At 41.7% G+C, this 24650-nt stretch overlaps 1 protein-coding gene across 3 annotated transcripts in view; it reads right to left on the reverse strand.

Annotated features, from left to right (window-relative positions):
* Positions 1–1085: 1085 nt before the first annotated feature.
* The window catches only part of LOC131239605 (uncharacterized), a 36777-nt gene continuing 13212 nt past the window's right edge, over positions 1086–24650 (reverse strand). For all 3 annotated transcript variants that reach the window (XM_058237384.1, XM_058237385.1, XM_058237383.1), the window contains 4 exons: positions 5568–5785; positions 4957–5215; positions 3837–4078; positions 1086–1562 (listed from right to left, as the gene is read on the reverse strand). In XM_058237384.1, the coding sequence (XP_058093367.1) occupies positions 3944–4078; positions 4957–5215; positions 5568–5785 (612 nt within the window). In that variant the 3' untranslated portion in view covers positions 1086–1562; positions 3837–3943. The remainder of the gene's footprint in view (positions 1563–3836; positions 4079–4956; positions 5216–5567; positions 5786–24650) is intronic.

Below are 24650 nucleotides of genomic sequence, written 5' to 3' on the forward strand. Positions count from 1 at the left end.
AATGATGAATGGCTTAACCTGGCCTAGACAGTGGGACAAACACCATATTGCATTCAAGTGTGAGATCCAGTCCCTGTTGCACACTACTTTCAAATCCGGTCCGTCCATCTTGAGGATCTTGTTATGTAGACGCCTTGGCCCAAAAATCAAGTCTACCCACTCAGAAGGTGGCCATGGTTCGTAGCTGCCCACTTGTGAATTTGGCTGATCTTTTCAACAGGGAATCTAGAGACTATAGGACCAACCTGAGCTAGGGCTAGGATGGTGCATCCATGTGGGACCCACCCATTTACTCTCTTTCCTCACAGGGCCTAGACCAGGGGTAGAGGGGACGCCCATTGCCAACCCTGCATAGAATCAATCCCTTTCTAAAACATAAAAATGTTAGTGATAGTTTACCACCTCTTTGAGGTGGTGGTGTCTCATTCACCAAACACACGACATCCATTTGCGGAAATCATAACATCAACATCAATCTGCCCAGCAAAGGCGATGCAAGCCTGAAAATTACATTAATCGGACGGTCTTAACCCTCCTAACGGTTCAAATCAAATAGGCAACTAGAAATATCATAGTCAACATCATAGCTCAGCAGGTAAAATCAGGTGGTTAAGATCTCCCAATCAGTGTGATTTTCATTCAGTTACATTTCAAAAGGTCCAGATTGATGTGTATACACATCAGATGTGAGGAAAGAGGTATGCCATTAAAAGGCAGTGTTGAACTATCACAAGAGGTACAGGCCTGCTTGCAACCCGTCCGCGATCTGGACCATTCATTTGGTGGCCTACTGTCAGTATGCCATGGCTCAAACATCAAGTCAATCTTATCACCAGGTGGACCATACATGTATGATAGAACAGATGGTTAAAAGCAATCCATATCCAATGCACACTTATGGCCCACCTAATCACAAGCTACTCCCCCCATTGATGTCTACATGGTCCACATGGATCAGCTTGTAGATTGAGTGTTGATATCTAATTTCCCCACTTACATCATCTGTGAATCTAGGTCATTCATTTGGTAGTAACCGGCAGCTCCGGCAATGTAGGTGGGCCATACATGTATGAAAATGTGGACAGTTAAGAGAATCCACCAAGTCCACCATAATCTTTAAGTGGAGCACCCTTCAATACCTCCAATACAAAATCATCTGACATAAACTGGTACATGTTACTTGAAGAGGAATTACAGTCTGAGCTCGAGAATCAGTCTTTGAGTTTGTGGCTGTGGGGCCCATGGTTTTGGTGATCAAGTTAGTGATCAAGTGGGTCCTGCCAGTGACAGACGATGCCGCAAATGAATGATCCCAAACCATCCAAAGTTCAGTAGTAGACAGACAAGTCTTTCAACATTGCCCACCTTACAAATCATCCAAAAGTTGCCGTCTTTTCGGTTGGATTAGGACCGACCCTTTTGAGAGACTCTTGAGAATAGTCCACCCATAGCAGATCCCATTATAACCACGGTTCAGATTCCCATGCCTCTGTCCAACTCCATGTGTGTAACACTGCACGTCCCCAGACTGAGCATCATACCACCGAGTGGAAAGTTGGTTCCTGCAAAATCAAATCTGGTTTCAGAATTTCTCATGGCACTAGAGCCAACCTTGGGTCCTTGTATTGGATCATGCAAATGAAAAATCAACATTGGATACTCTTCCACCAGTATCAGAATTCAGAAATGAATAATTAAATTTCAAGCCAGTGGGTTTTGAGAAATGGTGTTCAAGAATACATTTTCTATGATTGACTGGGGGCCCTTTTACAGGACTGTGACAGCAACCTATCAGTTAGGTGGCAGACCCCACGATAACCACTGAAGATTGAACAGGCAGTGGTATCTTATACCATCATTCCAGAAAAGACTTCAAAAAAAAAAAACACTCGTTCTAACATCTTTTGCGACAGAATCACCACTAAGATTCATATTACTGTATTATCAAACACCTTATATGAATCCATGTTATTACCTAAAAAATTCTCCATACCTAAGTTTATCCAATTCTAACAAGTACAGCTCACAGTCTAGTTATCTAGACAACAATTATGCCCCTCTGTGGATGGACTATGGCTCAAGAACCTCCTAGATGGGGTGATTATAAACCTTCAATTTGTGGTTAAAGGTAGATGATTAAGAAGAGAACTATGACAACGTTCCACATTCAGCTGAAAATCACAAGATTGGTGGCCGGGATCTTCCAATCTGGAAGGTTTTTGGGGCGCAGTGCACCCATGGTGTGGGACACAGCAGGCCAATGGCGTGGGTTATTAAACCGTGGGCTCCACTTGCCAAAGTTGCAAACCTGCATATATGGTGTGAAAGGACACCGGCTTGCATTATATAATTCCTCTTCTGAAGATGAGGTATATTCCATAGATTAGAGAATCATCTAACTGCAGATCACTGTTTTTGCTACCTTCACATGGGCCATCTAAAATGCAAGGATACTTTAAAAAAAATAAAATAAAATAATAATAATAATAATAATATCATGTAGCACACTTGATAATAAAAATATGATGTAGCTCCTGTGACAATTACCACCATTTTAGTAATAGTTGTGACTCTTCAACAATACACATGGGCCTAGTTCTTTGGCAATCCAGACAGTTGTTAATGCTTAATAGTGCATGGAGCAAAGCTAAACCACTTACACTGAGAAGACAATAGTAACCATTTGACTCTGCTCTTGGAATTTGGACCATTCTTTTACTCTCAACCATCCATTTGATAGCCACCAATTGGATGGTTAGGATTTCTGTATCAGCATAAGCTCCACAACATTGTGCCTGGCAATTTGGATGGTCTGAATAGCGTACATGAGTGCCACTAATGAGGATGATTCACTGCCATTTTTAAAATGGTGGTTAACTATCACAGGAGCCTACCCCTAAAATTTAAAAATAAATTAAAGAGAAATCTAGTGGGCAAGCAGTATGGGAACTTTGCCCTGCACATAGTTGCATTCACCTATCTGAACCCTCCATTTGGTCCATTTCACTATTCATAGGCTACATTAAAAAATCATATATTGATCCAATGGTCCACGCCATCCTGTCAGTGCCATGCAACAAATGGATGGCCAATATCATTCATTTGAGAAGATAGGTCCAGTCCCTGATGGTTAGGAGCATCCACTGCTGTGCTTTTTGCACAACATCAGAAGAAGAGTGGACATGACCTATTGGATGGTTCAGAGAGGTGCTGCCGACAGGTCCAAATACAACCATTTGCATGGGAAGGTTTCCATAAACTTAGCCCATTAGATCATATCCCAATTTTAGATAGAAAGGGAAGGAGGAGAGAGAAAGATTACCAAAATCCACTCAATTTTTACTTAGTGTCCAAAACCTTGTCCAGTAATCACCTAATCCTACTTGCTTATATTTACAAAAAGATACTACTTCTCACCACTTAGTAGAAAAAATATAAATAGATAAAAACAATCACCCTTAGTAGCTAATGTTAGCCACGTGCCTAATATTTAACTATTGCACCATCCGAACATAAAACAGTTAACTAATCAGAAGTAAATTTACGTTTTCTTTTCTTTTCTTTTTTTTTCTTTTCTTTTTTTTTTTTCTTGGGTCAAAAGCAAGTGTGTTTTGGTAAATAGCTGATCCACAAGTAGTTTTTGATAAATTTTCCAAAAGATAACTACAAAAAAAAATTCAGAAGTTTGACGACTGGAATACTAGAATGTATTGGAATCAAGTCAATCCATTCTATATTAGAATGTAGTTACTCAACAAATTGTTATCAAATTGTCTTTTTATGAAGGGGAAAAAATGCTTTTCTTCTTGAAAATATCAGAGAATCAGTAAACTTACCATGCATTTGTATTTGAGATGATGAAGCAGGCTTGGTGGAGAAGGTGGTTTGAGTATTGAAATCAGCCTGTTGAAGTAGAAGCTTTCAAGAGAGAAAAGGAAGGTATCTAGAAATCGTATTTTGTTCTGCCACTCCTTAATATAAGGCAGAGCATGTCAGAATAGTCAGAAGCTGCATACGAAGTGTAAAAGTTCCAAGATTCGAGCATTAGCCGTTTCCTTGATCCCTTGAAATGAACAACCTGTGCCAAAATATTTTTATCCAACAAGATCAAGGCTTCAAGTTTTCCAATTATACACACCAGCAATTTTACAAAAATGCAATGTGTGCAAGTGAACCACACACTCATAACCTTTTAAGTGACTGTTTTGGACAGATGCACTTTCCCATGTGCATTGGGTCAGTTGGTGCCTGCCCAATTCATAAATAATGCACTGCTGGACCTGATTTCGACTAAGTTATGAATGCGGTATCATAGAATGCTTGGACCTAAAGTACAATTTGCCTTGGTTATTATTTCGTACAAGTGGGGCCCATTGTTTAGTCACCCAAATTTCTGATATGATGAGCCTCATCATGGATAAAAATCCCCCAGATTGGTGGACCCAATCCATAGAATATTTGGCCTTTTCTGGTTGAAAGACTGTTGCCATATTTCCTGTCTTAATTGTCTATTTTCTGGACACCAATTGATGGTGTGGGAATTTCCCACCTGGGAAACTTTTGTTGCATAAGCCATCCACAATAGAGTCCACAATATCAAGGGTTTGGATCAATGAACCACACTGTACAAAGTACAAACTCTCAGCCCGAGCATGATGAACGAGAAGGAAGAAGATTAACAAGAAGACAATCCAATAGTATGTTGTCTAGTGCCTCTGACTTTATTAATTGTCTTAATTACATTTGGAAGAGCATCTTAGGTTGCGTTTGGTTGCACCAAATATCATGAAATTTTACAATACTCAGTGCAACCAAATGCACCCTTAAGCATCTCAGTCATGCACCCACAACAGAATAAAATAGGAGTTGTGTTGGGAGACTATCAGCTAGCATACATATGACAGTGATGCAGTAAAAATCCAAGTAAATATAAGGAGAAACATCTTTTTAATTTACCTTAACATCCAAGGGCATGCCATGAAACTGCCCTGCACCCTCTGGTGGTGTCCAATTGTAGACAGCACAAGGTAAGAACAGAACCGATGCTCCATGGATTTCATCCAAAAAGGCTTCTGGTCTAGTAAATCTTTTCACATCAAATGAAGGATGAGATTTTACCACCCATGCAAGTGCTAACTGATCTCCAAGCATGCGGGACGCTTTCATATATTTGGAATTGTACACCTCCAGCACTTGTTGCAGAAAGATCTTCGCCCTGCCATTGCGATTTCCTTTACCATATTCTAAATCACTTAATGGTGTGTTTGTATGCTCATTTGGACCAAATTGCAGTCTATCAGATATGGAGGAAATGTCCAAAATTGAGGTGGGACTATTTTAATTCATAATGACAATGGAGCCCCTAATGCAATTCCATGTGTTTCAAGTTGGAACTGAACTGATCTAAATTGCTATTTGGGGCTATTCCTTCATTATGAATAGAGCAGGGCAGCCCCATTCCCACTCTATTGAATTACAATATTGCAATTCCATTCAATAGAGTATCCAAACGCAACTTAAAGCAAGAAAGAAATCCACATTTAAGAAAAAGAATGCGATCGACTGACTTAAGAATTCCATCAGGTGTGCCCCTCACTGCAATAAATCCAGAATTCAGAGGTTGATCTTTATTGTTGCGGAAGGTAAGAGCCAGATGGAAATCTGGATATTTCTTGAACACATCTCCAAGATCATCAACCACTGCCACATCTGAATCAGTGAAAATGTAATTATCAAGGTGGTTCTTCCTCTGAATATACTCCTCATACCGTGTTTCTAAAAAGGCCTGCATACATAGAAAATTAACAACATAAATACAAATGATGTCAAATTAACAACATAAACACAAATGATGTCAAGTATTATATTAATGTCTAAAGATCCTCACTAATTACGTTAAGTACTAGAAAATTACATCAAGCATAGCTATTTTAATGCCAATCCATCTGATCTGAGTCCAAAGACACCAGTCGAATACATAGAAGATTGCAGACCAAGAACGCTTGTGAATTGAGGCCTAACAAAGTTACCATGTATTCAACTAAGAACCATGCTCAGATCTGAGACAACATTTTCAAGAAAAATCAGTTCCTGAATATTCACCCAGAGAGGTGACATTTCATCCTCCTAAGTTCCAGTACTCATCCTAATTCCACTGTACATTCTTTTATAAATAAGGAACGTGACGGATGTAAGGTGCTTAGCACCTAATACCATCAACATGAATTAAAAATGTAAGGTAGCATTTGGAAGTGCCTCCAAATCAGCTTTTGGTTAAATTTGTCACAGCAATCACTTGAATTTGAACTAAGTGGAAATGAAACCAGATAGAAATACACTACCAAACAGAATACACCTGCACCTAGTTCTGATGTGCTCTTAATCATACCCCAAATCATTATCTTTCACAGTTCATGTGTTTGTCTCACCAGAACAATCATTCTGGGAATTGAATTTGCTAAGAAAGAGTAAAATTGTAGCTAAATGAGTTGGTTAATCTTGTACTTAGTGCAGAACTTTGAAGATATTGCCAGCTCAAGTCAATCAAATATATCTAACAAACAGGAAGGATTCCTTAAATGATGCAAATTTTAAGACAATATAGAGAAAAGAAATTTCTGACTGAGTATACAAAACCATGGTAACTAATATCCAATGATTTTTTTTTTTTTGAAAGATAACTTAGATTAATATTAAAAACACAAAAGAGGAAACAAAACAGAAAGGAAAGAAAGGAAAACTACAGATCTGCCGAGAGAGTAGATCACATTACGCGCCCAAAAAAAGAAGATCATAGTTGTTAAGAGACTCAACTTGCGCAGCCCATTCGACAATAAAACTTTTAGCTCTAAAGGATACGTGGCCTGCAGAGTTGGCGGTATCCCTGAAACACCTGCCATTCCTTTCCTCCCAAACAGCCCACCAGATTGCCAAAAGGGCCATTTTCCACAGCCTGGACCACTGCTTACCGAGCTTTGCCCCATGCCATGCATGAAAGAGCAAAGCCACAGTATCAGGGAAGCACCAATAGACACCAAACCGGGCACGGAAATCGTCCCAAATAGAGGAGATAAAGGGACAATGGAGCAGCAGATGGTCCACGGATTCTTCCGACCGCATACAAGACAAGCAGATGTTCACCAAGCACATTCCTTTCTTCCTCAGATCATCGACAGTCAGGATCCTTTTCTTTGTGACCAACCATCCGAAGGCAATGATCTTGGGAGGAACCGGATACTTCCAAATTTGTTTGCAGTGGGGTATGTTGGAAGAAAGAGGACGGTCCAGCTGGCTATAAAGAGATCTCACCGAAAATTTGCTGGATTTAGAATTCGACCAGATCAGAATGTCTTCCATAGAGGGATCAGGGGAGACCTTTTGGATGCAATCAAGGAGGTTCACGAATTCCTGGATCTCCCAGTCTTGGAGATTTCTTCTACAATCCACTGACCACACGATTTTCCCTGCTACAACTGAATAAGAATCAGCCACCAAGACTGCCGGATTTGGAGCAAGTGAGAAAATAATCGGAAAATTTTCTTTTAACAGAACATTATCCACCCATCTGTCAAGACCAGAACCTGATGTTGGCTCCCTTTCCAAGCTGAAACTCAACCCCTTTAAGCACTTCCTCTTGCATGGCAGCGATGCCTTTCCAAAGAGCCAAAGCCCCGTACCAGGACGTATCTTTGCACCACCAGCCCCCTTCAGATCTGCCAGATTTACTTTTAATAATTTTATTCCACAGGCTATTACCCTCCGTGCCCAGTCTCCAAATCCACTTTCCAAGCAAAGCGCGATTCATTAGCTTCAAGTTTTTGATTCTCACCCCTCCCTGTTGATAGTGTTTACAAACAGCTTTCCAATCAACCAAATGGAATTTGTTCTTCTCTCCCATGTTATACCCAGTGTTCGAAATATCGATACTATCGGCGGATATATTGGCCGATATTATCGTTATCGCACCCTTGCGAGATGATACACTCACGATAACCCCCGGAAGATACCAAAAAACCCAAAATCCAGATATCGGCCGATATATCGTCGATATCGCACAATATTTGGACGATATCGCGCGATTTCCTCTCCATTATTGTCGGACATCGATGTCATCATCTTAAAAAATTGGAAAAAAATAAAATTAGAGGGTGGATTTCGGTACCTGTAGAAGAGATCACCATGATCGGAAGCTTCCATTTGGTGGCCCATTCGAATTGAAGCGTCGTTCCTAGGTTACCGCAAATAAAATCTCTGATTTTGGAGAGAAATCCAGAGACATCTTCGCCGATACAATGAGATTTGGGAGAAATTTTAGCCGGAGCCCTCTTTGCTTAAAAATAAAAGTCGTTCGAGCCTTTTTTTATCGAAATCGAGTACCGCACACCACCGAGCTAACTGTGTGTTGATGTCACCAAGTTCTGTGGGTCCCATCATGAGGTATGTGTTATATCCAGACCGTTCGTCCATTTAGCGAGCTCTTCGTAAGGCTTGAGCCGAAAAATAAGACAGATCCAAAGATCAACTGGACCACATTGCAACCAGCAGTGGTAGATTGAACGTCTACCATTGAAACCCTTTTGGGGGTCACGGAAGTTTTGGATCAATATGTTATTTATTTTTCCTCTTCATCCAAGTCTGTGTGACCTAATTAACAGATTGGATGGAAAATAAACATTATGGTGGGCCCTACGAATGTATTAATGGTGAGAATCAGTCCCCCATTGCTATTTGTGGTGTGGTCCACTTGATCTTTGGATATGACTCATTTTTGGGTTCATGATCTAAAATGATCTGTCCAAATGCATGAACAGTGTAGATAGAATAAATACATTATTGTGGGGCCATGTAACTTTGAAAAGTTTGTACAACTTGAGCTCGAGGAGCATCAGCGCCGTACACAGATTTCCTGCCAAAGCCTTCCGCAGGAAGTTCCTGCGCTTGAAACCTTAGTTGGGCCTACTATGATGTTTGTGAGGAATCCACTCCGTCCATCCGTTTTGTGAGATCATTTTAGGACATGGAGTAAAAAATGAGTAGGATCTAATACTCAAGTGTGCCAAAAATGTGAGGATTGAACATCCACACTTGAAATATTCGTGGGGCCACATAAGTTTTGAATCAGACTAATATTTGTATTTTCAATTCATCCATGTAGGAATAACGTTATGAACGGTATGGATGGCATGTTAACATCACTGTCAACCCAGGGAGGTTTCAACGGTAGGAATTTTCCTACCCACCTTTTCCTTTAGTGCGGCCCACTTTAGTCTTGGATCCTGCTCATTTTTGCTCTAAAGTGCTAAAATGATCTCAAAAACAAATGGACAAGGTGGATTTCTTACAAACATCACAGTGGGCCCCACCTAGGTTTCGAGCGAAGGAACTTGGCAGGAAATCTGCGTATGATTAGCGCCCCACCCCAAGTGTGGTGGGAAGAGTAGAGAATGATTTGATGATGATAATGTGAAGTAGAGAGGAAAATATTGAGAGAGAAGAAGAAGAATGAGAGTTTGGGAGAGATGTTGTGTTAGGTTTGCTTGCCCTAACACAAAATATTTTATTATAATAAAGTCTATAGTACACTGCAGGAGAAGAGGGAAGTGTGCACATGCACTTACATTAAAAGGGGCCACTAACCACCACTAACATATCCTTCTTGCAGGAACGTGGTATTTTGTCTAGGACGTCATGTGCTCGCACACCTCAACAAAATGGTATTGCAGAACGAAAGAATCGTCATCTTCTTAACATTGCTCGCACCCTTCTGCTTGGTATGCATCTACCTAAACATTTTTGGGGTGATGCTCTCCTAACTGCTAATTTTCTTATTAATCGTATACCCTCACATATCCCGTCTTACAAATCTTCATTTACTATATTGTATCCTCATGATAATTCATTTCCCCTAACCACCACTAACCACATACACAATACACTAGCATTCTCTATAGGAAGTGGATCCCCTAGTGAGCAGTGTACTTTATAAACTTTGTGGGCCCACTATAATTCATGTATTTTATCCACTTCGTCCATCCTTTTTACCAGATAATTTTATGGTTTGAATGAAGAGAAAAAACTATTATTAGCTTGATCCAAAACTTTTGTGGCCCACTAATGGTCAATCACCATTGTTTCCTATGGTATGGTCTACCTAATTATTGGATCTGTTTTATTTTTTGGATAATGTCCTAAAATGATATGGAAAAACGGATGGACGGGGTTGATACTGAATATAGTTGTCTTAGTTCAATCGGACAGCGCATAGCTTAGGACCTATACAAAGGAAATCTATTATGTACACTTCTTTTTTGAAACTTTATGATTTAAAAGTGTGTATTAAGGGCTTTTTTAACAATCCCCAAAGTTTCATTAAAAAATTCAACCATTTTCCCAATGTTTCCCCATGTTTTCCAAAAAGTGCGATAAACTATGTGATACAAACGATATATCCCGTGCGATAACTGATACATATTTGTATCCTAAGGGTGCGATACATTGTGCGATACCGATATTTCGAACACTGGTTATACCAGAGAAAGTCCCGCCTCTTGCTGTCGATAACCTTCAGAATTGCTGGGGGACATTTGAAAAGGGACATATGGTAAATGGGGAGATTTGACAGGGCCGCCTTGATTAAAGTTAGACAACCCCCTAATGATAAAAATCTGCATTTCCATTTAGCAAGGAAATGGTCGAATCTTGCGATGACTTTATCCCAAGAGGACTTTGGAGGAGCACCCCGACACAGTGGGAGGCCGAAAAAGGTGGAAGGCAGGGAAGCAGACGAATAGCCAATGAGAACTACCCATCTTCTAGTCTCTTCTTCCTCCATGTTGAGCCCTATAAGCTTGGATTTAGCTAGATTCACAGACATACAAGAAACAGCCTCGAAACACCTGATGATGATCCGAAGGTTGCTAACCCTTTCTTGCGTAGCCTCACTGAAGATCAGCACATTGTCAGCGAATTGAACATGAGAGATGGGTTCATCCATACCCTTAACGCTTATACCCCTGAGAATACCCGCTTCCTGCCCTGTTTGCAGCATCCTAGACATCGCTTCAGCTACTATTAGGAAGAAAAAAGGAGAAAGGGGGTCTCCTTGACGGAGGCCCCTAGAGCTTTTGAAAAAAACCAAAAGGGGATCCATTCAACAGAACTGAGAAACGGGCAGAGCTGATACATTCCCCAATCCAGCTGCGCCACCTGGTCCCGAAACCCATTCTTAGCATCATGTACTGAAGGAAGTCCCAGTCTACGTGATCGTAGGCTTTATCTATATCTAATTTGCAGCAAATGGATTTCGATTTTGATCTGAGGCTGGAGTCAATGCATTCGTTGGCAATCAGAGCACAGTTGGTAATCTGCCTTCCGGGGATGAATGCACACTGGTTGCCAGAAATAATGCTGCCGATGACTTTAGTCAGACGGGAGGTTAGGACTTTGGCCAGGATTTTGTAAGGGCCTCCAAGTAAACTGATTGGCCTGAATTCTTTGAAGGACGCTGCCCCGGCTTTTTTGGGAATAAGGGAGATGAAGGTGGCACCCAAAGCAGCAGAAAGTATGCCTCTGTTGTAGAATTCCTAACAGAAGTCCATAACATCCCGATGAATAACATCCTAGAAAAGCTAAAAGAATAATATAGGAAAACTGTCCGGGCCTGGAGCTTTATCTCCCCTGAGCGAGGAGATCGCTAGCTTAATTTCTTCGAGGGTGAACGGGACTTCCAGATAAGTTGCCTCAGCTGCTGAGATTGACTTAAGAGCTAAATTGTCCAGACCAGGCCTTCTAAGATGAGCGGAGTTTAGAAGAGAGCTGAAGTGAGACACAGCAGCATTAGCAATGACCTTTGTCTTCAACACAAGCGTCGACAATCACCATACTGGTTATCTTATTATAGCAAGCATGCATGCTGGCCATGTTGTGAAAAAACTTGGTATTTTCATCACCCTCCTTAATCCACTTAATTCGGGATTTTTGCCTTCAGGAAATTTCGTCCTCCAAAGTCCTCGCTAATAGGGATTGGATTAGATGGATTCTTTGAGCCAGTGTAGCCATAGAAGTGTCACCCCTCTCGATTTCCCCGTCTAACTTTTGCAGTTTGTTCATAATGTCGTCCGTCTCTAGTTGCCTTGATTTAAGAACCTGACTCTTCCACTGCTTAAGTTTCTCTTTCAACAATCTGAGTTTGGCACATGATTTGAAACCAGCAAAACCATCAACTGTGAAGCTTCCCCACCATTCCGATATCAGAGAATAAAAGCCTGTGATCTTAATCCAGGAAACATCAAAACGAAATGGTTTAGAGCCCCAGTTGATTTCTTCAGCAGACAGGACAATCAGGCAATGGTCAGATGTGGTTCTCAGGAGGGCGAATTAAGTGATAGAAGGAAAGGCGTTCACCCATTCTAGAGAGATGAGGAATCTATCAAGCCGGGACATAGTCGAAGAGGCTTTACCATTAGACCAGGTGAACCGAGAACCCAGAAGGGGAAGATCAATGAGTTCTTGATCATCAATCCGCTCTGAGAAGGATCTCATAGCGGAAGAGAGTTTGTTGCCATGAGATTTTTCCTCTACAGTTCTGATAATGTTGAAATCTCCCACAAAGCAAGTGGGGCCAGAGAAACGAGATCTAATCTTAGATAACTCTTCCCAGAAATCTTTTCTGCTATTGTCTGCAATGGAGCCGTAAACAGAAGAAATCAGATATTCCAAATCTGAAGAAGTGTCTTTCAGGATAGCTGACACCAAAAATAGACCGATCCAGCTAGAGATAAGATCTCATGCAGCACTATTCCAAGCCACTAGAATTCCACCCGCGCTGCCAAAAGCATCTAACACCTCCCATTTGACATCTTTAGACTTCCAAATAGTTCTCAACAGAGAATCGCTAAAATTACTAACTTTGGTCTCCTGGATACAAATGACGTCCAGACGACTACGCGAACAAGACAGTTTGATGAGCCTCTGTTTCTTCTTGGAGCCCACTCCCCTCACATTCCAGGAGAGGATCTTCATATGGAAACTATACTGCTCCGCCTACCCTATACCTCTGAGTCCACGCTGAAGGAGGGACTTGCCGCATTTGAATGTAACCCTTTGATGCCGATGGATTTAGCACTACGCTTGGTGGGCGTTCGCAGTGAAGGGAGGGGTCTGCCTCGGGCTTCCATGCATTGGAAGAGGGTGATGAAATCTTCCGGGCAATCCCCAAAAAGATAGACCAATGGCTCGACCCACATGGCCTATAGCGTCACGGATCCACTTCTTTTTCTGGATTGTAGCAATCAAACGCTTTCTGAACAGAGCATATTCCTTGTCCCTCTCGCCTTCCTGCAACTAAATTGAAGGGGAGCCAGGTCGCAACTGGAGGGGTTCTGCATCAATGATATCTTTTGCCGCTTCTGCCTGAAACAGGCTAGTAAGAACGTCGTCAGGCATGGATCGGGAAAATGAGGGATTGGATGAATAGGGGGTGGTAGCGGTAGAGGGATTCTCCGAAGTCCATGACACATTCTCGAGGGCCACAACTTCATTCCCCAAATAGGGTAAGGAGATGGGCTCGGATGGGGGGTGGGATGAGTTGGCTGTAGGGAGCAGGGCTTCTTGGTATGCTGTCTGGGCGAGAGGTCGGGGAGAGAAATGGGTGTGGGATGGGAGAGAAGGTGAAGGGTGAGGCTCGACTACGCTTATTGGATTGGGAATGGGTAGGTTGAGGTATTTCAAGCCTCCGTCCCTACGGCTTGAGCCGCACGAGGCAGCATTTAGCTGGGAAGTGTTGCTACGTGGCTCGACTGAGCCAACCGCAGCTAGGTCGAAGAAGCCACGTGGCGACCGCGATTGACAGTTTTGAAACTTATTTGCATCGCCCGAATTCAAATAAGTAGATTGGTGATGTGTCGACGTCTCCTCCATCCACAAGGACGTCTCTAGATTGATACAACTGCAACTATTAATGTTGGCCAGCGTGATATCAGGTAAAGGAACACGTGTCACTCGTTGAGAGAGAGAAGCTCCGTCATCGAGGAGCGGCACGGCGTACGAAGGGGCAGACGTCTCTCCCCTAGGTAGAGAGAGGGGACGACAGTCGAGGGGACACGCGTCACCCATCGAAGTAGAACAAGAGAGAGCTTTGCAATCGGGGGGACGCGTGTCGCGTGCTCCGGCTGAGAGGAGCCGCCCGAGTAATTACTCTCCGCATGGGATGGGGTGCGAGTCACACGGAGATAGGCGATATCATTACCCACGTATGGATGCTCGCCACGTGACAGACGCTGCTGGGAGTCTGTGTCGCGTGCTTCTGGATGCTCGCCACGCGGTAATCTCCAACTAGGATTTGGATCGTCCGCGTATTACAAAGAACATTTAATTTAACTAAAAACAAAGCAAATATTTCTCAGAACAAAATCAGCATTCTGAACAAACTCACTATATGTATGAGGTGTTATATATATGTGTGTGTGTGTGTGTGTGTGTGTGTGTGTGTGTGTCAACCTTGATGTATTGCGGATCATACAGCTGCACAGCTTTGAATTGTCGGCTGTATGGTCCACATCTCCTTGTGCGTGTTGTGGTGGTGGTGGGTAGGTTGGTGGGTGGGGATGAGGATGAGGAGGGAGCACTTTTGTGTTCATTACAGTACACAATGTGGGGTGTCTGACCTAACACTATATACACATGTATATATACTAGCGGTGATTCATTGTGACAATTAAAGTGCATTATCATGATATCTAAATCTTAGTTGCGATATCCGCTATCCAATGGAATGGAGGAAAAAAAAACCCAGGACGGAGTTGGAGATTCGGGGGAGTACTGTGGCTTGAGTGCAGAAACAGCAAATGATGGAAGCTTTAGATCATTCAAAAAAGAGACAAATGAGAAGGTAGAAGATAAGAACGACCTGAACCAGGAGGATTGGACGAAGCTTATAGGTAGGAAGAGGGTTCAAACAGGAAAAGGAAGTGTGATTTCAAAAGATCGCTCAGGGTATCAAACATTATTTGTGGTGGGTTTTCCAGGCAGATGGCTGCCAATAAACTTTGAGAGGGTCTTTGGAAGAGCTGGTAAGGTGATGGAGGTGGTGATTCCTACAGATCGCAATACATCCAGTCATCGCAACTTTGCATTTGTGAGAATGGAGTCAGACAATGGGATGGAAAGAGCTGTAAATCTTCTGAATGGGGAAAATTTTGGAGGTAGGAATTTGGGTGTGCAGTGAGCAAGATACGGGCCGGAGAGGAGAAACAAGGAAGTAGCGAAATGAAAGGGCATAAAAAATAAGAATGTAGTCAACAAAAATCCACCGAGCTTAAAAAAGAAGGTTGCTGCAGCTCCAGGCCCTATACCTGCAACAAGGAATACAGGATCAGGATCGGATATTCTTATAAGGATGCAGTCATGAAGTATTCAGTTACGGGATGCAGAGGGATGCTGTTTTGGGGGATGCTCCGATGCAATCTGAGAAAGGGGTGTGGAGGGTGGAGACGGAACATGGTCCGGAAGTGGTCGTTCATGAGAAGGTGTTAGAGGAATCTTTGAAATCCTTTGAATACTGTCTAGTGGCTACGGTGTGTCTTAGCTGTTCGGAGGAAGGAATCGAAGAATGGTTACGTGTTAAGAGTGGTGTTGATCCAGAAGATATGATGGTGAAAATGTTGAGAGAGGATGTCGTTTACATCGAGGTTGATGCTCTCCTCTTGTCCTGCAGGAGGCATCTGGACGAGAAGGTTCTGGATATCCTGTGCTGGGAGGAATGGACCATCTTTGGATGGGAGGAAACCTGGTATCAAATATGGGATCTTCCATTAGAAATTTGGATCAATGAAGTTTTCACAGAGATTGGTGAATGTGTGGGTAAGGTATTAGCTATCGATCTGCAAACGACTGACCGCCTTATGCTGTGAAATGCTAGTATTCAAATCAGGAAAAAAGGTGTGTGGAAGTACCGGAAAAGATCTTTATCAGGATCGGGAAGGATAAAATCAGAGTTCGCTTAAGGTGGGAAGGATACATAGAAGTTCAAGAGTTGATTCAGCAATCTTCATTCATGGCGGTTCCAGAAGTAGTAGAAGAGGGTATACAGGATCAGTGTTCTGGCAGGGTACTGAAAATTATCGAGAGGTTTTGTCCCTCTTCCATTGGCCAGTAGCAGGACAGTGAAGAGGAAGGCGATAGGGTCTTGACATGTGGCAGGAAGGACGATTGGCATCATTCTGATTCTGACGGCATTAATGTGTTAGCAGAAAATATGGACGAAAGGAGGCATTTGGGGATGATGCGTGGCAGAGTCTTTAATGCGTCTGATTTTCTCTCAGGGAATAGGGTTTGACTCTTCTCTACATGATGCATGGCAAGAAAAGCAGTCCCCTTTAATGGCGAGAAAATGACACTCACAGGACGTAATGTCAGGGTTACATGTGGCTGGTGTATGGCTTCACATACGTGAATTGGAAGATGTGGAACAGGGTATCGAGGAAAATGAAGCTGCGCTTACTCTCCTTGTGCCATATGAAAATGACATGGCATTAACTCCTCTGTATCAAGGTACATCTGGCAGAGATCAAGAAAAAGTATGTTCTTGGGAGCTAGCACGTGTTAAGGACTTCAATGGGCCCTCGTGTGAAAATTGGGCACATAGGCCAACTTCTTATAAGATGATACTTGTAAAGGAAATTATGTATGACCAACTCATTCATACTCATCCACTTGTCGATTCTGAATCTAGTGGGACTTCATTATTCAAACCGATGCCATTTATTAAAACAGATCAGCAGGGTTCCGATGTCGATCCCAAAGCCCAATCGGAAATGCAGATGGTATTAGTAGAGCCAAGGAACCATTCTATTGTCTCCACAAGTCAGTCGATGTCAGTCGCAGAGCCAAGGGACCTTCTTGAAGATACAATGGTTATCACCCCAATTCAAGCAGTAGACGAGGCAGTGTGGGCAGGCAAAAGTACAAGTTCTAAGGTAGTTTCTGGTAAGGAGGGAACGGGTCATGTCGCAGTGTCCCAAGGGATGAAGTGGACATAGGAGGCCCTAGGGAAAGTTGGAAGACTTCTGGGCATCACGTCTGGGGATTGTGAGGAGGATTATGCGGCGGTTTTTCATATGATTTGAGAAAGGGGGGCACAGAAAGAAAGGGAAGCACAGTTACCTGCAGCAATGGCTTCACCCAGGGGCCGAAGTGATCACAAGGATTAGAGTGCTCAGTAAATTATGATATTGATTCTGGTCCTATGGTGGGTTAGAAAGGGAGAAGGGGTGATACGGTGAATCCATGAAGATTTTATCTTGGAATGTAAGGGTTATGGGCTGCCCCCAAAAGTGAATGCAAATTCAGGCCATTCACTCTAAGTTTAAGGCACAGGTAATGACGATTCAAGAAACCAAAATCTCCGAGATGGATCAGAGGATGGTAGATGATGCATGGAGAGGTTCAACGAAATTGTGGATAGCAAAAGACACGGTTGGTTCAACGAGAGGCACTTTAATCATTTGGAATTTGGTGTGATGGTCTATGGAAGATAATTGGGCAGGGGATTTCTCCTTAAGTTTGGTAATGCGGGATGGATCTTCCGGTTTCTTGTGGGCCTTATCAGCGGTTTATGGGCCGAATACTCCATCTCTTCGAGAGCAGTTTTGAGGAGAGATGGATACGGTTGGATCCAAATGGGGTTTTCCGTGGTGTATTGGAGGAGACTTTAACGTTACAAGATACCTGATGCAGGACAACAAACCACTTGCTCTAAAAACTCAACCTGATAGAGCATGGCGAATTAATCCCTTTGTCTCATAGCACAGGCCCCACATCGCATGGGTTAGGACCTCGGCCAAACTCCCCTCGTGGGCCCTACTTCGTATAGGTTCCGCTTCACACGAGCCACCTGCTTCACACGGATGGGGGCCACCCACCCCGAGTGTGCCCCTGCATCCCACAGGCAACCCCACTCGAGTCTGGTGTGAAATGCCCCTACATTAATCACCCCCAGTGAGGAATCTTGAACACGAGACCTCTCGCTTTGATACCACTTTGATGTAGGACAACTAACCACTTGTTCTAAAAGCTCGAACTGATAGAGCATGGTGAATTAATCCCTTTATCTCATAGCCCAGGCCCCATATCGCATGGGTTAGGACCTCGGCCGAACCCCCTTTGTGGGCCCCACTTCACATGAGTTTCGCTTCAAACGGATGAGGCCCGCCTCACACGGGCCGCCCACCCCGAGTGTGCCCTTGCATTCCACAAGCAACCCCACTCAAGCCCAGTTTGAAAATGCCCCTACATTTATACTCATCAGGTGGGACTCCTACTCGAAGTATGTAGGCGTTTTTGGATTGGATTTGTTGGAATGACATGACTGATATGCCAATGGGAGAGGTCAGATTTACATGGTCTAACGGGCAAAGTAATTCAATTCAATCAAAACTTGATCAATTCCTGGTATCGAATGATTGGATTGATCACTTCCCCTTGTCCTCCCAAAGGGGATTGCCTAAACCCATATCCGCTCATTGTTCGATATTTGTTAGAAGTAGAGTTGGAAAGTTGGGGTCCAAGACCATTCAGGTTTGAACTGGCATGGCTTGAAATTTTAGGCTTCAAGGAGTTAAAAATTAATGGTGGGAATCCTTAAACATATCAGGTCACCCAAGTTTCGTTTTATTTCAAAAATTGCGTATGCTCAAAGGAAAAATTGCTTGCTGGAAAGAGGATTTTTTTTTTTTTTTTTATACCAAAACAAGGAAGCTAAGATGGATAGTTTCTTGGAAGAAATTCAAGCCTTGGATCTTAAAGAGGAAGGTCGTGCTTTATCTAATATTGAAAGAAGTTGCGGGGATTCAATCCGAAGAGCTTACAATAACTATTTAGAGGAAGACGAAATAAAATGGAAACAACGATCGCGTGCCACATAGTTAAAGGAGGGGGATAATAATACCAAGTTTTTCCATGGTTATGCCAGTGCTAGAGCTCGTGCAAACAAGATTGAATTATTAGTAGAAGATGGAATTCATATCGAAGGTAGGGCGCAAGTTATGTGGAGCTATTGTACCTTTTTACAAAAAATTGTTATTAGATCGAAGGTTGTAAACACCAAAGATAGATCAACTTCAGTTATCAACCTTATCTAGTTGAGAGACGGAAGTTTTGGAAGCGATAATCTCAGAGGAGATCAAATCTGCAGATAAAGGTTTGGGTAGGGATAACGCACAGGGCCCAGATGAATGTATCAAGGACTGTTGGTCGATAAGTCTTATCTCCTCTCCTTACAAGATCTTAGCAAAGATTATGGCAACTAGGTTCAAATCCGTGTTGTGTCACGTGATATCTAGAGAGCAGAGGGGCTTTTATTGAAGGTAGGTAGATTTTGGAAAGTTCACTTATCACTAATGAAGTTGTTAATTCATGGCACAAAGAAAGTAGTAGGAGAGTTGTGTGTAAGCTAGATTTGGAGAAAGCTTACGATCATGTGGAATGGGCATTACTAGACTACTTGTTGGATTGTATGGGTTGCGAAATTCAGTGGAGGAGCTGGATTAAGGCATGTATGGGCTCGGCTAAGTTTCAATTCTAACTAATGGCTCTCCACGAGGTTATTTTAAATCCTCTAGGGGTCCAAGGCAAGGAGATCCTCTATCCCCCTTTTTTTTCGTTGTGGTGGCAAAAGCACATAGTAGGATGTTATTCAGGGGGGTTTAAGAAATTTTATTTTGCGGATTCAACGTGGGCGGAGGAGACTTTCGGGTATCACATCTTCAGTTTGCAGACGATACTATACTTTTTTGTGATGTGGAAGTTAAGTTGATAATCTCAGAAAGGCAATATTTTGCTTCGAAACAATTTTGGATCTTCCAATAAATCTTCATAAATCTGAATTGCTAGGTATCAATCTACCCAGGGAGGAAGTGGAATCTTTCGCTCGTTTGCTTGATTGTAAGGCAGGATCTTTCCCTTCATCTTATTTAGGCATTCCATTGTGCATTGGAAGATTAAATAAGTTGCAGTGGCATCCAGTTGTTGAAAGATTTCAAAGAAGATTAACTCCGTGGAAGAGCATATCCTTATCCTTGGGTGGAAGAATTCTTCTCATTAAAACGGTGGTAGCTAATCTCCCTCTTTATTTTGTCCTTAATCCTTATTCAAGTGTCCAAAAGGAGTGCTCTCGAAGTACCTTTTTATGGCAGGGTGGGGGAGTCTAAACAGAAATTTCATCTCATGAAGTGGGCTGATGTATGTCGCCCAAAGGAAGAAGGGGGAGTGGGTATTCGGAAATTGGAGTTTATGAATCAAGCTCATTTGGAAAAGTGGATTTGGAGATTCAGGGCAGAGTATGGGGGTTTATGGAAGGAAGTCTTGGTATGAAAATATGGGGTTGAGGTGGTGGACGAGGTGTATTCCTCTATACAAAGGGCCGTCGGTGTGGAGATCTATTATGACCCTTAAGGGGCAGGTCATTAGTGGGGTGGGTTTTCGAGTGGGAAACGGGTCCAAGGCTAGATTTTGGAAGGACGTGTGGAAAGGAAACTACTCATGTTTGACTCGATTCCCAAGGTTAGCACAGGTAGCTTCAAATCTAGATGCTTCGATAGCACCTTGCTTTGATTTTCAATAAGGTATTTGGGTGCCTCATTGCATAAGAGATCTTCGGGAGGAGGAAGTGGGCGAATTGTTGGAGTTGCTTCATCATATCTCGGGAGTCATTCTCATGGATGAGGATGATTCGATATATTGGACCTTCTCGAAATTCGGAAAGTTTTCAATCCAATCTTTATTTCTCAATTATCAGGTAATGTCCAAGTTCATGCAAAGGCTCATACTTTTCCAATTTGGTCCTATGGTGCTCCATCTAAGGTGACGGTGTTTGCTTGGCTTGTGGGGTGGAATAGAATCCTAACCATCGATAAACTGCGGAGAAGGGGTCTTATCATTGTCAATGCATGTTATCTCTGTTGGAGAGAAGACGAAACAGTGAATCATTTATTTATACATTGCCCCTTCTCAAGGGAGTTCTGGTACAGTGTGTCGGAGCACTCCGGAGTGAGTTGGGTACTCCCGGAATCAATAGCTGACTTATTTGTCCAATGGCATGAAGGAGGCCTAGTGGGGGCCTCAAAGAAGAGATGGAGAATGTTCCTTTTGGCTGGTTTGTGGGCTATTTGGGCCGAAAGGAACAATAAATGTTTCTGAGATAAATGTGGTTCCTCTAGAAGTGTTTTCGCTTCGGCCCTTGCTAATGTAATTCTTTGGGTTGGGTTGCAACCTTTGTAATTTTTCTAATTTCTCTTTGTTTGTCGTTTCTTTGTTGTTTGTTGTTCTCATTCTTTCGGCTTTGCCATTTTCTAGTAAAGTTGTCATCCTTCAAACACACACACACACACACACACACACACACACGAGTGGGGACAAATTTGTCATTATGAAAACTCTATTGCTAAAAGCAAGGGGAATGGGGATGCGCGATGCTACAAGCGGTTTTCAAAGTATCAGTATTGCTACAAGTTTTGTTAGTGTGGGATACGAAAACAATATCAATATCGCCAATAATATTGCTAATAACTAGAAATGCAGGGAAACATGGGGAAAATGGTGAAATTTTTCACTAAAACTATAGGAGATGCTAAACCACACATATTTGCACATTTAGGAATAAAAAATGACACAAAGAATGCATACATTACAGGTTTCCATTTAATTGGCACCGAAAAGCATGTGATGTTGTAAGAAAACAGATCAACCATCCCACCAATCCAATCTATCCATTCCAACCATCCAACCTTTAATCCAAACATCCATCGAAATTTCAGAATATCGACAATACACGATATTTCGCCAAGAAATCATCAACAATTGGAAAGGAAACAAAAGATTGCGGTCTCGATATCGCCCTTACTGTGGTAACAATGATATTGTGATATGATCGATATTATCATTGACAATTTAAACATTGCAACAAGCATATGCCCATAAAAAATAAAAAAAATTGAAATGAAATTTTTTTTAATAAACAGATTTTTGGCAATATTGTCAATGATTTTTGGCAATCTCGATACATTGATGATATTATCGAAATATCGTCGATATACTAGCGATATAAGCAACACCTGGAATTTACACGGTCGAAAATATTGGCAACATCAATACATTGGCAATACAAGCAACACTTGGAATTTACCCAGTAAAAAAATATTACCGATACATTGGCAATACTTAACGATACATCACCGATACCTGGAATTTTTGAGACCTCCAGTATTATCAGTATCATCAAGCTAGAGATACAGATAATATTGGGGATACTCTAAACAATAGCTATAGGACACACTTAGTAAACTGACAAAGTCTCTAGTGTTTTGTAACTTTTCACCCTACCCATTGTGTTTTCCAGGATCTAGGGACGAGGAAGAGGATTGGTGGAAGAAATGAAATGATGGTCTCTATATCCAGACCGGAACAAGATGGAGTTGCAAGCTAGTAACTCACCTCATTAGTGGTATTGTTGGCTAGGTCATTGCTCCTTAAAGAATTGAAAGTGTCATTCCATCATCATCTTTTGTGTCAATGTTAGAGTATGAGGTTTTAAGCCATGTAAGCATCATAGAGTCATGTTTCCACCATATGTGGATAAGCATAGTTCAGTGTCACATTAGTTCATTTTAATGTTTTGGGACTTCTCCAGGTTCCTCGTGGGTTTGGGTTCAAGATTTTGTTATGTTTGTAGATGATCGTTCAAGAACTACTTACTTTATTTAATAAAAGATAGATCTAAGTTATTCTCCAATTTTAAGATGTTTCATATGTAAGTTCAAAATCAATTTTATTCAAAATTTTGTTTTATACATTTAAATTAAGTTCAAAATCAATTTTATTCAAAATTTTGTTTTCTATATTTAAATAATACAAAGGAAGGCTTCTCGAACTTTTCATTATGATTCTAATAACGGGATCTTACACAGCGTCATGTACTCACATACCTTAGCAAAATGGTATTGCCAAAAGGAAAAATCGGCATTTAATTGAAGCTGCACCCACCTTACCGATCCAAATGAGTGTTTTAACAAGCTATTGGAGAAATGCAATTTTAACTGAGTGCTACTTGATTAATAGGATGCCTTCTATTCTTAATAGCCAGTCTCCTCACTTTGTTCTGCTTCCAAGGGCTTCCCTTATTTTCCTTATCCCCAAAAATCTTTTGGATTTGTATGCTTATTGCTTAGTTTCTTCACAAATTAGGACTAGGTGCTAACAAGTTTGATCTCCAAGCAATAAAGTGTATTTTTCTTGGGTACTTGAGAACTCAAAGATATACATGTTGTATAGTTTGAGTCTTTGAAACTATATGTTTGTGTCGATGTTACTTCTTTTGACATCACCCCCTTCTTTTCTAATGAAGGTAGGTCTCTTAAGACTAATTTTCTATTCTTAGCATAGAATGAAGTCACTTCAATGACTCCTATTCACTTGTGAACATGCCACTACCAATTAAGCTTGGTCATCCAAAGACTCCAATTGAGACAAACTTCATGTACACAAGGCCGAAGAAGATAGATGAACCACCATATAATGCTACTATCATATCTTCATATGAGTTTACAGATCCAGTTACCCATCCTGTGCCACTGAGTATTTCTTGCAAGTTAGACCTTCATATTGCTCTCAGGAAAGGTCAACGTTCTTGCACTACTCACCCCATTTCTTAATTTGTTTCATTGCATTATCTATATCCTTCCTATCGCAACTGTCTTTTCTCTTTCTTTTGTCTGTTCCTAAATTGTATCAGGAAGACTTAAAGCACGACTGGTGGAAGACGGCTGGGGATAAGTAGAGTACTATATACAAGAATGAGACTTGGAAGTCGACCAATTTACCAGCAGGGAAATGTGTTGTTGGGTGTAAATAGGTCTACACTGCCAAGTTTCAACCTGATGGCACAGTTGAGCGACTAGAAGGTTGTTCAGTCACTAAAAAGTACATGCAGATTAGTCTCTTCTTTCAGCTTAAGTTAACAACACCCTTTTAAATGGTAACCTCGGTGAAGAGATATATATGGAGAAACCTCTTGGATTTATTGCTCAGGGAGAGTTCAGTAAGGTATGCAGGTTTTAAAAAAAGGTCAATCTAAGGCTTGAAGCAGTCTCCATGTGCGTGGTTTGATAAGTTTAGCAAAGTGGTAATGGTCTATGGGCTGCAGTGGAAGTGCCATTAGTCTAATTGTGTTGGTCATTTATGAAGATGATATCGTGATTCAGGAATTGATAGCACAGACATTGAAGAACTAAATAGGTATTTGTGACAACACTTCTAGACAAAGGACTTGGAACATCTCATTTATTTCTTGGGTATAGAAGTGGCAAGGTTAAAGATATTAATTTTTTAAGGAAATGTGTTAGGCTGGAATTCTTGGTGCAAAGCATGTTGGTAGACACAGCCATGGATCCAAATTGGATCAAGGGGAAATGATTGAAGACTTAGGAAAATATTGCAGATTGATCAGCAAACTTGTTTACTTGACCATCACTGTCCACATTTAACTTATGCCATTAGTGTTGTGAGTCAATTCATTCATGCTCCAAGGCTGCATATGGATTATGTGGTTTGTATTTTATGGTATCTAAAAGGAACTGCAAGGAGGGAATCTTATATGGGCT

Source organism: Magnolia sinica, chromosome 3, assembly GCF_029962835.1.
Source record: "Magnolia sinica isolate HGM2019 chromosome 3, MsV1, whole genome shotgun sequence".
Lineage (NCBI taxonomy): Eukaryota > Viridiplantae > Streptophyta > Magnoliopsida > Magnoliales > Magnoliaceae > Magnolia > Magnolia sinica.